This window comes from Podarcis erhardii, assembly GCF_964252035.2.
Source record: "Podarcis erhardii genome assembly, chromosome: 9".
NCBI classification, from domain to species: Eukaryota; Metazoa; Chordata; class Lepidosauria; order Squamata; family Lacertidae; genus Podarcis; species Podarcis erhardii.
In genome coordinates this window covers 8,937,827-8,955,240 of record NC_138512.1, presented here as the reverse complement: position 1 = coordinate 8,955,240, position 17,414 = coordinate 8,937,827, and the positions used below count along the sequence as shown (strand labels likewise).

General features: G+C 45.7%; 1 protein-coding gene across 1 annotated transcript in view; it reads left to right on the top strand.

Moving 5' to 3' along the window:
• The first annotated feature begins 222 nt into the window (after positions 1 to 222).
• FAM184B (family with sequence similarity 184 member B) overlaps positions 223 to 17,414 on the top strand; it is a 74,528-nt gene continuing 57,336 nt past the window's right edge. The window contains exon 1 of the mRNA XM_081876512.1: positions 223 to 898. Coding sequence (XP_081732638.1) covers positions 758 to 898 — 141 coding nt within the window. The 5' untranslated portion in view covers positions 223 to 757. The remainder of the gene's footprint in view (positions 899 to 17,414) is intronic.

Here is a 17,414-nt window from a genome sequence, read left to right as displayed (position 1 = left end):
TTGACCCACGGCGCCACCCGCGTCCCATCCACCAATTGGTAGCCAAGCCCCAAACCCAAAGTCTCATTTGGCTGCATTTTGGCTTGCCTGCTGCTGAGAGTGTCTCTCCCCTGCGCTATTAAAGTGATGGGATCATTTGCTGCCAGAAGTTGCGCAGGAGCTTCCGAGGAGGCAGAAAAGGCCGATATCCAGGGCGCGCATCACCGAGCCGTAGGCTGAAGGAGAGGTGCTGCTGGGAACCCAAGCGGGGTGGGCAGGATCCTGGCTCGCCCTGGACGTCTCCGCCCGGTCACTGTCGAAGCGGGACGCTGCGCCAGACAAACTCACTCTCTCCCAGGTTGAATCCGGCGCGGCTGCATCCTTTTCTCGCTCCTTCTTCTCCGGGGGCGGGCAAGCGGCTTGGCGTCTCCGCCAGGGAATGCGGAGCATCCCGCCCGCGTGGTCTCGTCTCTCGGGGGCGGAGGCCGATCCCTTCGCCAAGAGGGGAGGGCCATGATCAACGGGCGGAGGAGTGGGGGGGGGGGCGCGCGCGCGCGTGGGGTGCTCGCCTTCTCCTTGCGCGCGGCTTCCTTGTGTTGTGGATCGGGCGCAGCAGGGAAGCTTAGCCGGCATGCGAGGCGCAACTGGAAATTGAGGGCTCCCGGTGTTTCTTTTATTTTCTAGCTAGCGAGGGAAGGCTGTGTGTGTGTGTGTGTGTGTGTGTTTGTGTGTGTGGCACGACAAGGCGATCGCAGCACGCGGAGATATTTTTTCCCCGATGGCTTCCGGCGCCAGCCAAATCCCCCAGCCCCGGACTTGCAACGGGGCTCCGGGAGCGCGTCCTGCGCGCAGCGCGTCGGAGGAAAGCGACCCGGACCTGCAGGTGAAAATGTGCAAGAAGATCGCCCAGCTCACCAAGGTAAAATAAATAAATGCAATACAATACGGGGTGTGGGTGGGTGGGTGTTGAGGGTCGCTGGCAGCTGCTGCTGCTGCAGGCAAGGAGAAGTTTACGCGTGCTTCCCATCTCCCAAGGAAGGGAAACGCCTAGAAACTTTCGTTTCCGTCGGTGGAGCGCGAGACTCTCCATCGCAGGGTCGTGGGTTCGAGAGACAGAGAGGGATCCTTGCATGGCAGCGGGTTGGACTAGATGACCCCAGGGGTACCTCCCCAACTCTCTCCAAGAGTCTTGTGATTTCCCCCTTGGGATGGAAAAGATGGGCCGTCTGGGACGCCTGTCCGCCTCCATCCTCTCTAGTCTAGCGATTTAAAACAATGGGGGGGAAACAGCAGCCAGGGCTGGTTGCAGGTTGCATGGTGAAATTAGCCCTGCTTTTAACGACGTGGTGGAGTCGACCTCCAACAAACCGCCAGGGAAGTTTTGCTCTCTCTTTTTTTTTGCAGTGCTAATATTGGATGTTGCCTGCAAACCTGTAGCTGTCGTGGAGAGAACGGAGAACTTGTCTTTTCAGTGGGGGATAAGGGCGCAAATGAGGAAATAGAATGTTTAATAGAAATACAGTGGTACCTCGGGTTAAGAACTTAATTCGTTCCGGAGATCCGTTCTTAACCTGAAGCACCACTTTAGCTAATGGGGCCTCCTGTTGCTGTTTCGCCCCCGAAGCCTGATTTCTGTTCTCATCCTGAAGCAAAGTACTTAATCCGAGGTAATATTTCTCAGTTAGCGGAGTCTGTAACCTGAAGCGTATGTAACCTGAGGTACCACTGTACTGGAATGCTGCTCAGCTGCGTCTTGTACAGTGGTACCTCAGGTTACATACGCTTCAGGTTACGGACTCTGCTAACCCAGAAATAGTGTTTCAGGTTAAGAACTTTGCTTCAAGATGAGAACAGAAATCGTGCAGCGGCGGTACAGTGGCAGCGGGAGGCCCCATTAGCTAAAGTGGTGCTTCAGGTTAAGAACAGTTTCAGGTTAAGAACAGACCTCTAGAACGAATTAAGTTCTTAACCCGAGGTACCACTGTATTCTGTCCCAGGGTGCAGCAACGGAGTAGGTTTTCAAGGTGGCCACAGGGCCGGCCCACCCAAGGGGCCCGGTGAGGTGACCGCTTCAGGCGGCAGGACCCCTAGGGGCAGCAGATCCCAACATCAGTCTTTCTTGTCCACTCATGCATAATGTAGAGATTTACTCATCCCTTTCTCCCTGGCAGGAAGGGGCCACCATTTTGGGGGTTGTTGCCTCAAGTGCCCAAATGTCTTGGACCGGCCCTGGTGGCAGATGATAGCAGCGAGCTTTCTCAGAGGCTTGGTGAGGGCAGCAGGACAGGCAGAGTGATGCAGCTGTATCTTCTTATTGGCCCAATGCTTGCAGCCTAACACAGTAAAGCACATCAAGAAGTGAATCTTGCGGTGGTGGAGAAGAAAACTTGAGAATTGAAAATAGCAGGGTTTTCTCTTGGTGTTTCGGTTTGATTTCGATTTTGCACAATAGATTCTGAACAGGATTCTGAGCGGTGAGATCTTGTCATCTCCACAGCAACAGTTCTGGTTCTTGGTGGAGAGGAGTTGGTCCTGGGCATAGATACCACTAAATACATAAATTGCCTCACCCTATGGGAATAAAATATGCTATTTTAACACAGGGATTTGGGAGTGTCCTGAAGGAGATGCTACCATTTTAATATGTTGCACTTCTTGCAAGACATTTGTGTCATTCAGTTTTTTTACTGGACATTTAGTTAATATAGTATATTATAGTGGATAGCCTTCCTCTCTCCCATCATTTTATTTGTTTCCTAGCTCAATGCAAAGTATAATTAATATATCAGTTGTTAAAAAAAAATCGTGTTTTCTATCTTTTTTTTTTGCACTGCCCCTCAAATTTATCTACTTTCCAATTTTTTTTAAAAAAAAAAATGCTTAGCCTTGCTGTTTCTGCTTAGGATAATATTGCTTGATTATAGTCCATGCTAATTAACTTAATAGATCTGGTTTGTGGGTGGTAGTTTCTGCCTGAATATAGAACTGAACAAGATCAGCACATTTCAAATATTTTGTCAGCCTGTCCTTTAATTCTACGTTTACTTGTGGGTTCTAACTCCCATAAGTGAAATTCAACTGCTCAGTGGACCAGACTAAAGGATACATTTACCATTTGAGATTCCCTTGGGCTTCTTGCATTTTAATAGAAATAGCATTTGTGAGGATGAATATCAAGATTTCAGCATGAAGGAAGAGTGGTTTGACCTTTTCATCCCATACCATCTCCTCTCCAAAAATCCCACATGAGTGCCATTGAAACCTTGTCCCTTCATCTCAGTAGAAAATGAAACATACCTGTCAATTAATTCAGCTATGGATAGACAATCTTGCTAACAGCAACCTTGTAGCAAGTGTTTTTATATACCACATAGCTCTGACCTCCTTACTGAATACAGTTGTATCTTGGAAGTCAAACGGAATCTGTTCCGGAAGTCTGTTTGACTTCCAAAACATTTGGAAACCAAAGAGCAGCTTCTGATTGGCTGCAGGACCTTCCTGCAGCCAATCAGAAGCCACGGAAGCCGCATCGGACGTTCGGCTTCCAAAAATAGTTTGCAAACCAGAACAGTCACTTCTGGGTTTGCGGCATTCAGGAGCCAAAACCTTAGAGAACTAAGCTGTTTGAAAACCAAGGTACAACTGTACACATTTTGGTCTAGGTGTGCTAGAAATGGGCCAAAAAAAAAAAAATGTTACACTTTTGTAGGCATTTTGATATTCATACTTGCTTAGCTACTTTCCCCCACACCCTAAGAACCATATCCCATACTCTGCAATTGATGGAACATAGGAAGCTTTTCAGTTATGTTCTACAACATTTAATTACACACAACATATAATTTAGCTGCTCGTGATCAGTTTTAAAAGGAGCTTTTTTCTATTGATGGTCTGTAGGTAGTATGTGACCTGTAATTTCCAGGAGGCTTTTATGTGTGCGCACTCAAAAATGGAGGTTCCAGTTTCTACACAAGCAACTCTATTCTTAAGTTTAGATTTTGGCATGAATATGCAAAAGCGAAAACAACAAACCTATTTAGATGCTTACAGCTCAGGGATGTGAACATCGCATACTTCTGCGATCTGCTGTTTGTGATTTCCACTCATGCCTTAATAATGACAAACCATGTGTTTTGTGCATGGATAATACACAGTACGTAGAAATGTATACACGAGTGAGTTTTTATACGTTTTCAGAAGACCAAGTATGTGTTTTGTAATAGTTCCATCTATATGCATGGATGCACAAACTTCACACATGAATAAACCTTGATTCTACAGGAAACATGAGCTAAATGGCCAAATACACGGTTAGTTAAAGTTTATAGGTCTGTAAAGAACACAGTTGCAGCTGGACATGGCACTTTAAAACACAGAGCTAGAAAGTGCCTAGAAAGTGTGGCCTTTTGCCCACCATGCAGCCCTTTCACCACATGCTGTGGTTAAACTAAAGGTAAAGGTAAAGGGGCATGGGTGGTGCTGTGGGTTAAACCACAGAGCCTAGGACTTGCCGATCAGAAGGTTGGCAGTTCGAATCCCCGCGACGGGTGAGCTCCCATTGCTCAGTCCCTGCTCCTGCCAACCTAGCAGTTCGAAAGCACGTCAAAGTGCAAGTAGATAAATAGGTACTGCTCCGGCAGGAAGGTAAACGGTGTTTCCGTGCACTGCTCTGGTTCGCCAGAAGCAGCTTAGTCATGCTGGCCACATGAGCCGGAAGCTGTACGCCGGCTCCCTCGGCCAATAAAGCAAGATGAGCACCGCAACCCTAGAGTCGGCCATGACTGGACCTAATGGTCAGGGGTCCCTTTACCTTTAAAGGTAAAGGACCCCTGACAGTTAAGTCCAGTCGCAAAGGACTCTGGGGTTGTGGCGCTCATCTTGCTTTACTGGCAGAGGGAGCCGATGTTTGTCTACAGACAGTTTTTCCGGGTCATGTGGCCAGCACAACTAAGCTGCTTCTGGTGAACCAGCAGTGTACGGAAATGCCGTTTACCTTCCCACTGGAGCAGTACCTATTTATCTACTTGCATTTGACGTGCTTTCGAACTGCTAGGTGGGCAGGAGCTGGGACCGAGCAACGGGAGCTCACCCTGACGCAGGGATTTGAACCGCCAACCTTCCCATCGGCAAGCCCTAGGTCAGGGGTCTGCAACCCGCAGCTCTGGAGCCACATGTGGCTCTTTTACACGTTTGCCATGGCTCCGGGGCGGATACTAATGAGGGGAGGAGTGCATTGTGCGCCCCGACACTCCCCACTGTGCCGGGCGCTGTACTGGCTGTGACATTGCATGGGGGCAGTGTGTGTGTTAGTCACGCACTGTCCCAACGTCACCTTCCCGCCCGCCCGCCTGCCCGCTACATTGTAAGGGGCATGTACGCTGGTCACTGCATTGAAAGGGGGCATGTACGCTGTTCACTGTTTTGAAGGGGAGTGAAGAACACACACACACACAAAGGTAACTTGTTAATTTAACGTTTATTTCTATGAGGAGGAGTAATTCTGAGGGGTCAAAAAAGAAATAATAATAAAAAGTGACAAAAAAAATATTTTTATAATGACGAGTTTTGCGGCTCCCAGTTTTTTTTCTTCGGAAACGGGTCCAAGTGGCTCTTTTTATCTTAAAGGTTGCAGACCCCTGCCCTAGGTTATACTAGGAAGCCTCTAATTAACCACAGTTTCATGTTTCATCTGAACTGGGAATGTATGGCTATCAGCTTCAGAACAAGCCAGGATACCAAGGCACAACTTCAGACCCTTTTTGGGATTAAAACTGGGAACCATAGTTCCCTGGTTTGGATTATCAGAGGCAGCAAGACGTAAGCAGACATGGCTGGCTGGCAAAGTTCAAGCAAAAAGGTCAGTCAAACCCCTCTAAGCCCCTTGTCAACATCACCCACAACAAGAGCCCCACTGCCATGTACTTAGACCCACTGTGCTCACTCATGGCACAACCCAGGTCAGAATGAATAAGAGTGATAACTACTGGGTTCTTTTTCTTGCCAGCACCATTGAGTAAGTGCAGTAATTCATATTTTTATTGCATTAAAAATAAACAAGCCTCCAACTGTTTACAAGAAGATAAAACAAGAAAAACTCCAGAAAAATTCACAGCTGCACAGAAGTTAAAATACTAAAACAGGTGAAAATCAGGGCTTTTTTCATCTGGAACTCACCAGAACTCAGTTCTGGCACCTCTCAGGTGGGCGCCAACGTCATTCTAAGAGAACATGGCAGGCGTTCATTGTGAGTTTTGACACCTCTTTTTCTAGAAAAATAGCACTGGTGAGACAGGCCAGTTGTGTTGTGGGAGAGGCATCTGGTTGGCCACTGTAGGAAATAAAATGGTGGAGTAGTAGGCCATGGTCTGATCCAGAAGGATTATTCTTGTCTTCTTAAAGTTAAAAACGAGTAAACCATACAATAAAACTAACACAATAGATCAATAGATCATAAACACAATTTAAAAAACATTTGGCAAAGATAAAATAGATTAAAGGTAAGGGTAAAGGGACCCCTGACCGTCACATCCAGTCACAGACGATTCTGAGGTTTCGGTGCTCATCTTGCTTTACAGGCTGAGGGAGCTTCCGGGTCATGTGGCCAGCATGACTAAGCCACTTCTGGCGAACTAGAGCAGCACACGGAAACACCGTCTACCTTCCCGCCAGAGTGGTACCTATTTATCTACTCGCACTTGGATGTGCTTTCGAACTGCTAGGTTGGCAGGAATAGGGACCAAGCAATGGGAGCTCACCCCGTCGTGGGGATTCGAACCGCCGACCTTCTGATCGGCAAGCCCAAATGGCTCAGAGGTTTAGACCACAGCGCCACCCGCATCCCTTTAAAGGCACCGGAGATTAAAATGCCTGGTTTGTTTATTTAAAAGCAGCTTTTCACCTGGTGTCAAACTGGCGTCTGGCTAGGCACCTGCAAAGCCTCTCCTGGGAAGGCATTAGGTAGCCAGGGTGCCACCACTGAAAAGTCCATTGCCCTCGTATGTACCCGGCAGGAGGAACACAGAACAAGAGGAATCGTCACATTTCAAGGAAACATTTTGCCCAAGCAGAAACTCTCAATGAAACCTTAAGCAATGCATTTGGGAGGGAAACTTCCTTCTTCCCTGATACTCGATGGCCTGGATACCTGCTGAGAGAGATCCCCAAAAGGAAGGCAATGTGTCTTATGTAGGTTGCGCAGAACTGCGATGTACTTCGTAGGATCCATCCAATATGCAAGCCTTCCCTCTGTAAAAACTCCACCTGCTAGGTATTTTGCTAGGATATATGTAAAGGCCTTTGAGATTCCATGGGAGGAAGATTGTAATCGAAAATGTCACACAGGATCAGTGACAGCTATTAATAACTACCGATGGGATATTTTAAAGGATGTCAGATTGGCCGGGTGAAGTATTAATTTCATTATAAACCTGCATCCTGGTGCCTCGTTCACCAGACTATAAGGCGAGTTTGGAAGCAGATAGCCTAACTCAATGCTTCCATCAGGATGAGTGTGTGTATAAATTTAGCTAAAAGCACATTTTTTGTTATGGAGGGACAAAATCTTGGCACTGAAGGCAGAGTAGGGTTGAGACAGGTGGGGCACCCTTGCCCTGATCATAGCTGTCAACTTTTCCCTTTTCTTGCAAGGAATCCTATTCGGAATAAGGGAATTTCCCTTAAAAAAAAGGGAAACGTTGACAGCTATGGCCCTGATCCAAATTAGAGCCTTCTTCACGACCACAGCTGCTTTAAAGGGAACAGCAGCAGCAACCACACACAGAAAGGGAGTCACATCTGAAACAGCAATGCCATGCCCACCACAATTTATTCTAGAGTAATCAAAATTCTTCGTTGCAGCATTTTTTTAGCCTTCACTTTGCTGAGATTTCCCATGTGATAACATTTCTTTGTCAACATGGTGCTGGTGCAAAACGAAGTATGGAAAGCATAATTCCTGGATGCCAAGATCCAAGTTTTGGGCAAGTACTCTTTGGTGAGAGAACTCCAGCAGAAATTTAAAACCCACAAAATATGCATCAAAGCAAAGCATGGAAATATAGGCTGTTAGACCTTTAGAAGATGCCCTTCCAAGCTCCTTCCAAAGTTTCCTTTCTCCCCCAGAATAGGAAAATACCACACATTTGGTAAGTTAAAAGATGGTTTACTTACAAACACTCCAAAGGTCAAGTTCATGTGCTTTTCCATACATTACTCAGAAAGGTTGCACAGGCAGTAAAATGTAGCTTAGTTGAAAAGCATGGATGCTGAACTGCCCTGAAACAGTAAGTCCCAGGCTCAGGCAAGGAGACTACTGTACGGTGGATGAGACTAACAGAATCCCTCTTCTGTCTCTTTGGCCATCCTCAAGTACAAATATCAAAAGCCAGCAAACTACTAAGCAGGGCACCTGGGAAGAGAGTAGGAAATGTGTAAAATAAGCCAGTGTGGTGTAGTGGTTAAGGGACTCATAATCTGGTGAACTGGGTTCGATTCCCTGCTCTTCCACATGCAGCTGCTGGGTGACCTTGGGCTAATCACACTTCTCTGAAGTCTCTCAGCTTCACTCACCTCACAGAGTGTTTGTTGTGGGGGAGGAAGGGAAAGGAGAATTTTAGCTGCTTTGAGACCCCTTAGGGTAGTGATAAAGCAGGATATCAAATCCAAACTCCTCCTCCTCCTCCTCCTCCTCCTCCTCCTCCTCCTCCTCCTCCTCTTCTTCTTCTTCTTCACCAGAGTTCCCTGCCCATAATACAGTGGTACCTCAGGTTACAGATGCTTCAGGTTACAGACTCCGCTAATCCAGAAATAGTACCTCAGGAATCGTGCGGCAGCAGCAGAAGGCCCCATTAGCTAAAGTGGTGCTTCAGGTTAAGAACAGTTTCAGGTTAAGAACGGACCTCTGGAACGAATTAAGTTCTTAACCCGAGGTACCACTGTACCTAGTGGCACTTCCAGGCAGGTGTGTTTTGGGAGACAGGTGCTCCTCATGCTTGCAGCTTTATTAATTAATTTGCAGTATCTCAATCCCCACCCCAATTTAGATCTCCTTTCCCTTGTCTGCTTTTCCTATACCTCCATCTGCCCAAGACTCATTCAGTAGAACTGTGCCACCTTCTGTGAACAACCATCTGTCCAACTGCCAAAACACATAACTGTTGTCAGCAAGCAAGGAAAGCTAAAACTTCTAAAGGAAACACACACAGAGAGAGACACACACCCTGCAATTTTCAGGAATAAGCTGGTTAACACGTAAAGCTATCAGTGCAGTAGTACAATATAATCAATAGTGGAAATTGGGGCTGGGCAATAGCCCGTTTTCAACTTCAAGATATACCACCAGCTAAATATCTCGATATATCATGATATATATCTATGATGGCGGAGCGCCTGCTGGGCAGCAGAAGGTCCCACAGAAGCACTGACCAGGATATTCCTGGATGTTCTTCAATCTGTGGGATTTTAAACCTACTCCAGGGCAGATTTCAGGACCAGGGCAGCTCCAAGAAATTACAGTGGTACCTCTGGTTGTGAACGGGATCCATTCCGGAGGCCCATTCGCAACAGGAAAAAAGCACAACCTGAAGCGCTGTATCTGTGCAGGTGCACGGCGCGATTTGGCACTTGTGCGCATGCATAAGTGGCGAAGCATGTCAAAGTGCTCCAGGCTTCAGCGAAAGCAACGCAAAGCCTCCAGAGCGCAGAGGGAGCGCTCCCTCTGTGCTTCGGAGGTTTCACGTTGCTATCGCTGAAGCCAAGGAGCCTGTATTCGCTCCATAGGACGCACACACATTTCCCCTTAATTTTTGGAGGGGGGAAAGTGCGTCCTATAGAGTGAAAAATACGGTAGCAGAGGAAAGTGGCAGAAAGCGGAGACAGAGACACAGAGCAGGCAGAGATTCGAGAGAAAACAAGTGTGCTGGCAATATCAGTGCACAGACAGGGCCTAGCAGCGCGAGCAGCTGTTTCGAAGGAGGAGCGGACAAATAAGGGAGTTAATGAAGCTTGAAGCAGCAGGCTGTGTGTTTCCTAGATGAACTGAATCTCAAAAGCAAGTTATCTTTGCCTTTCTCCTGAGCTCTGAATTTCCTTGATTCTTTGGAATACATAATTTATGGACCCATTAGAGAAACCAGTACATGGAAAATGAGATTATCGGTTTTTATTGTGGTTAGAGGAAGTTGCGTGTCAAACTTTGCATGCTGCGCTTGAAAAGCTTGGCACCCCAATTCAGCAAAGTGCACCAAGGACCACAGATCACGACTAATCTCTGTTGCATAACACTTGGTGAGTTTAGGTCGTAAACATAGAAAACCAAGCCGCGCATCATTTGCATTTTTGATTTTCCTTTGGTCTAGAATAATCACAAAAATGACAAGTTCTTCCATTTGTTGTGCAAATCCATCTTTTAAGTATCCATGCCCTTACATCCTAAGCCTATTTATTTGAAAACACAATTTGTTTATCTCACTGAATGTTATTTCCAGGTCCGTCAGTATCATAGCTGTCAACGTTTCCCCCTTTTTAAGGGAAATTCCCTTATTCCGAATAGGATTCCTCACAAGAAAAGGGAAAAGTTGACAGCTATGGTCAGTATAATGCAGGATTGCCTTCTAAGGCCACAATTCTTTCCACACATGGGCTGCGTACACAACACTGGCTTAAAATGCAACTAGGTCATTATTTTTTCCAATTCAGATCAAAGCTTGTTTGGGAGAAAACTCATCAAGACACAGTATTTAATAATGTGTGCCTGAAAGCAGCAATCTAAATTTGCCAGTATGTGATTGAATCTCACCCAAAAAAGACAGTCCAGAAGTACGCCAAGTTTTATTAAGAAATTTAAATGCCACTTCATAATGTTTAGCTGAGAGCAGTTTACAGTGTAAATTAAAACAGTAAGATATACAACAGAACAATAAAAACAATAATCAATTAACACTATTGAAAGAGCACTGTAAAAACTTCATTTCCAGTGCTTGAAATTAGTTACAGTTTCTCTAATTAATGATTGTTCTGTATTGTTAACTGTCCTGATTCCTTGGAATGGGATTACTTATTCTTTAGAACAAAAAATAATGCAAAATATTTCAGTTGCCTCGTTTATGGAGGTAATTCTAATCAGCCATTTCCTCTTCAAACTGAACTTTCAGTGAAGTTAACATGTCCATCTCCCAAACCTTAAATTTCCGAATATTTATTTTGCTGGTGTGTAGGACAACAAATGATTATCAATACATGTTTAGTTCATCATACAAAAATGGTTTGAGAGCTTCCCTAAGAATTCTTTTGTTCTGACTTAAAGGACGAGTAAAAATAAATAGGAAATCATCTGGTATTTGTTCTCTTCTAGGATCCTCCAAAAGTGCTTTCACATCATTTACTATATTGATCTTTCGAAAGCCTCCTGCAATTACACTTAGAGCCTTCAGTTACCCTTATAAATCAGGTTTATGGTATCCGATAAATTTCTGCTTTGCTTTGTGGACCACTTTTGTTCAGTTAATTATACAGGAAATAGAGAATTAAATTAGTAAAGTTTGCGATCCTTTCTGCAGGTATTTTGTCATTTCAGTTTTGAGCACAAGAACACTAAAAGCTGAAGTGTCACCAAGATATGTGAGATAGAATCTTCTTTTAGAAAGGTCAGCAGAGAGACTTCCGTTTTTGTACTCTTAAGACTAGGGTTGCCATATGCTCGGAATTTCTTGGACATATCCAGAATACTGCTGTCTCTACCTTGGAGATCTTCCTTTCCCTGCCTCTAACATCAGCCATAAGGGACACGCGTGGCTCTGTGGGTTAAACCACAGAGCCTAGGACTTGCTGATCAGAAGGTCGGCGGTACAAATCCCCACGACGGGGTGAGCTCCCGTTGTTCAGTCCCTTCTCCTGCCCACCTAGCAGTTCGAAAGCACATCAAAGTGCCAGTAGATAGGATGTGAGGGCGATCTGGCTGCGACATCTGTCACCCCATTGATCGCCAGGGTTGATTCGGCTGATCTGGCTGGCTAGGCTGGTGTCCCCTTCCTCCCTCACCGCTCCATGTGCGTCCCTCCCGAAGCTGCGCGCTCGGTGGAAGAGGACGACCATCCCAGATAGAAGGAGTGTACCGTTCTTCCGTCAAGGGTATACGATAGCTGCGCTCCCCTGCTAGAACCTCCAAACAAGCTCAAAGTGCCAGTAGATAAATAGGTACCACTGCGGCAGGAAGGTAAACGGCATTTCCGTGTGCTGCTCTGGTTGCCACAACCTATTTCAGGGTAGAACACAATTCTCTTTTTTCATCTGACCTCCCCATGGGTGTCTATGGCATACCTCTGTCACAAAGGTTGAGGAGAGGCTCAGCAAAAAGGATAGCACAGCTTTCCAAACTGTGTGTAGTGACATGTTAGTGTGTTGGCTGCAGTGTTTAGGTGTGTTGTGTGAATGATGCCTGCGCTCCTTCCGGAGCTGGGAAGGGGTTAGTTTAACCTCCAGTTTGGTACTAAAACTGTATTACTGTGTCGCGAAATGATGCACGTCTAAAAAGTGTGTCGCCAACAACGAAAAGTTTGCAAAGCTCTGATGTACCGTATGCCACCATTGGCCCCTTGGAAGAAAGGTGGGTAAGTACAATTTATAAATTAACCTAAGCAAAACCTTCCTTTTTAAAAACAAAAAACAAAAGCATTTTTATTTGATTTTACAAATATAAGTTTCTAACAATCCAATTGCATATCCATATATAGAGATTGCTGCTCTGAATCTCTCGACTTCGCCCCAACCCTTCCATGGGTCCTGTTGTCATCATTTACAACTGCATATTGTTCCATAATCTACTTCAGGCATCCTCAAACTCGGCCCTCCAGATGTTTTGGGACTACAACTCCCATCATCTTTAACTAACAGGACCAGTGGTCAGGGATGATGAGAATTGTTTTCCCAAAACATCTGGAGGGCCGAGTTTGAGGATGCCTGATCTATATTTTGCATCTATCCATATTATCTATAGTATTGGTTACATTACAAGTGAGATTAAAATCCTGCTCATGTTTACATCTGCTTGCAGTGGTCTCTTAAATAATTTTTTTAAAATTCCCATTTTTTTTTTGGTCTTCTTGGTTTCTGAGCTTTCCAGTCAGTTTGCCATTTTGGCATAGTCCCATCAGTTTAGCTTGCCATTCCTCTCTGTTAGGGACTCTCTTATTCTTTCCATCTCTGGGCTAGCTAAGCAAACCTTCCTGATATCACTGGTAAAATCTGCTTCCACTTCCAGCCATATTGACTTCACTATCCCTTAAATGGGCAGTCCACTGTGGTTTAGTGCATGGGTAGGCAAACTAAGGCCCGGGGGCCAAATCTGGCCCAATTGCCTTCTAAATCTGGCCCACAGACGGTCCGGGAATAAGCGCGTTTTTACATGAGTAGAATGTGTCCTTTTATTTAAAATGCCTTTCTGGGTTATTTGTGGAGCCTGCCTGGTGTTTTTACATGAGTAGAATGTGTGCTTTCATTTAAAATGCATCTCTGGGTTATTTGTGGGGCATAAGAATTAGTTCATCCCCCCCCCCAAAAAATATATATAGTCCAGCCCTCAACAAGGTCTGAAGGACAGTGGACCGGCCCCCTGCTGAAAAAGTTTGCTGACCCCTGGTTTAGTGCATCTATATATTTCACAGGACAAACAATCTGTTGCCCTACTTTTCATTCCTTTTGTGATTATCCCCTTGTGTGACCAGTAGAACAATGTAGGAAGTAAAACCTGAACTTTGTGCATCTCAGGAATGCCAGGCCATGTAATCTTAGATAAGTGGGGTGAAAAAAAGAAAGAAAGAAAAATCCAGTAATGGCTAAAAAAAGAGAAAAAGTGAAATTAGGTTGTTGTTTTTAACTACAGTATGTCATTTTTATAAAAGGACACAACCCCCCCCCAAAAGCTGGCATCTGAGCTCCAGTCTCTCCCACTATATTTAAAGAACAATCCAGGCACTAGCAACAGAAAACTCAAGACAACAGTTACATTTTGGAAGGCTGAAAATGTTTTACTGCATCTCTTCTTGCTGTGTATATAGATCCAGAACAAGCAGGGAAAACATATGGAATCTGCAGAAGTTTTAAGATTATTGTATTGGTTTCTATTTTTTTTTTAACATAATTTTTATTAACAGGCCAATCATATCACATTATTTCAAATCCCATTAATTCCAAATTATACAGCCGAATTTTTCAATTTTGTTGGGGGTACCCATACGTCAAGCTCCGAACGAGAATCCAAACATCACTTCTATTACTGCATTAATTAAACAGTTCTATCCAGTTCTATCCAGATAGTCTCTTTTTTTACTTTCTTCATTCTTGTTGTTGTCCTATATTCCTTTCTTTGCGATCTCTGATAATCTTCACAGGCAGGTTAAGAACAAACATCGTCTGCGTGGGTTTTACGCACTCCACAAGTCATATTTCATAGGGACAGCCGCCATTCCACTCCTTCGAAAATTTATCTTCGGTCTGCCCTTTAGTTGTCCCAGGCTTGTAAAATATCTCCTAGAGGGCTCTGCCAGGTTAAAGATCAAATTCCAAACATCGTTCACTTTCAAACAGTCCTGGTTCTCCTCCCCCCCCCCCGTCTTTCTTAAACAAGCTTGTCTTGCGAGACGCCATGTTAAAACTGCGTCATAAAATTTTCCATTCTCCGATCTTTACCAATCCTCTCTTCATTCAGCATTAATTCATCCCACACAGTTTTTAGATTCCTGCTTGTGTAGTAAAATACGGTGGTTCTTTTTTCTTTGGGGTGAAGGGTTATTTATGCTCATATAATATAAAGAAAGAAAAGTTTTTCCTCCACTCAACCTTCTTAACTCCAAACATACCCATCTCTTAATGGCGCTTCGTCTCTTGATTTATTTGTCTTTCGCCCGCCACTCCGATCCCAGAAATCCATTAATCAGCAGTCTTATCTCCCGACCTTTGCTTGACATATGTGCTTCAACATCTCCAATTATATATTTCCAATTATATTTTCGTGTTAAAGCAAGCCAGCACGCGCGAATTGGAGACGGCGTCCGGGAAGAGCCGAACACACCGAGGGCTTAGCCAAGTGACCGGCACACCCCCTTCTCTCGAGTCTGGGGGTGCATTGTGGCCACCACTGGCAAGGCAGTCCCCCCCATATCCTTGCGGGGGAGAGACTGCATACTTCCCATAGCAGCCTCTTAATTACCTCATATGGGTCGGAGAGATGTTATTGTCGGCCATCTTCCAATGCGCCACCTGGTGGCCCCCCCTGTTGTAATGGTTTCTGAGGGGTTGCTCGTGCGTAAGCAGGCACGTATCTCCCTGGCTGAGTGCAAACACCTGGCTGGGCTGCCAAAGTGAACTTTATCTGTCCGGACCGCCGCTCACCCGTGGCTGACTCAGTCGCTGGCAGAATCGTGAGTGGGCGTTTCTTAAACTTCTTCCAGCAAAGAAGCTCTTTGATGCCTAGTCTCTGCCTACCCTCTCTGCGCGAAAGCCTTCTGCGCAAGGAGGGCATGGGCAACGGAGGACCCCTACTCTCCCCGCTGGTCCCAGGCAAGGAGTCATGGGACCGCCTCGCCACTTCCCCCACCTGACCCCCCTTCTCCACTGGTGCTACGCTGATTCTCTTCCCCAGAAGATGGGCTGCTTCTCCCGATCCCTGAACGCTCTCTGGAATCCCTCTGGCTTTTGCACTCTCCCTCCAGTACTGATGGCAGTTCCCTGACAATTATTTATAAACCTTTAATATGAATTTGTGTAATTGCTGCCAAGCTAGTAAATGAACACCAACCACTGTGGACTATGATTATGGACTGCGCCTTTAAGAGCAGTCTGAGCATGTAGGCAGATATTCAGTAGATGAAGCTTTCCTCATTGACTCATCTCGAGGTCAACAAAATCCACGTGGTTGCAGGTAGCAGACCAGGAGGTTTGTGACTTCCAGGAGCTGAGTTACTTACTTGACATGGCCAGTGGGCTGCATTTGACATGGTGCATAATCAGAAGTTGTTCAGGTCAGATCGAAACCAAACCTGTTTCCCACCAGGTACAGTGGTATCTCGGGTTACAGACACTTCAGGTTACAGACTCCGCTAACCCAGAAATAGTACCTCTAGTTAAGAACTTTGCTTCAGGATGAGAACAGAAATCACATGGCGGCGGCACAGTGGCAGCAGGAGGCCCCATTAGCTAAAGTGGTGCTTCAGGTTAAGAACAGTTTCAGGTTAAGAACGGACCTCTAGAATGAATTAAGTTCTTAACCCGAGGTACCACTGCATTTATGCATTACAAATACGAGTATTTCCATCCTACATTTCTACATTCAGCTTTGAAGATGGATTTTAAAATAAAATACAATAAAAACTAACAGCACATTCCCACGTTGGCCAAAAGATTCCTGCATTGGAGGTGGTTGGATTAGATGATATTCGTGGTTCCTTCCAACTCTACAGTTCTATGATTCCATGAAATATACAGTGGTACCTCTACTTGCATTCACCTCCAGTTACGTATCCTTTGGGATACGTACGCGGCAAACCTGGAAGTATTTTTTCGGGTTTTGCCCCATGCGCAGAAGCGCTCTACCGCCACGCACGCATGTGCAGAAGTGGTCCCTCTGGTTGCGGAAACCTTGGGATCCGACCAGAGCACCGGAATGGATCCCGTCTGCAACTGGAGGCACCACTGTATACTCAGAGGTAAGCCCCATTAAGTTCAATATGACTTCTGGGTAAATGGTATATAAAGGTACAGTGGTGCCTCACAAGACGAAATTAATTCGTTCCGCGAGTCTCTTCGTTTTGCAGTTTTTTCATCTGGCGAAGCACGCCTATTAGTGGATTAGCGCTATTAGCGGCTATTAGCGGCTTAGAAAAAGGAAAAAAAGGGGGGAACTCGCAAGAACTCACAAGACGTTTTCGTCTTGCAAAGCAAGCCCATAGGGAAATTCATCTTGCGAAGCACCTCACAAATGGAAAACTCTTTTGTCTAGCGAGATTTTCATCTTGCGAGGCATTCGTCTTGCAGGGCACCACAGTAAAGGTAAAGGGACCCCTGACCATTAGGTCCAGTCGTGACTGACTCTGGGGTTGCGGTGCTCATCTCGCTTTATTGGCTGAGGGAGCCAGGGTACAGCTTCCAGGTCATGTGGCCAGAATGATTAAGCCACTTCTGACGAACCAGAGCAGTGCACGGAAACGCCATTTACCTTCCCGCTGGAGAGGTACCTATTTATCTACTTGTACTTTGACGTGCTTTCGAACTGCTAGGTTGGCAGGAGCAGCGACCAAATGACGGGAGCTCACCCCGTTGTGGGGATTCGAACAGCCGACCTTCTGATCGGCAAGTCCTAGGCTCTGTGGTTTAAATCACAGCGCCACCCGCGTCCCTAAAATGGTATATAGATGACTGCAATCCAGTTACTCAGTGGGGATTAT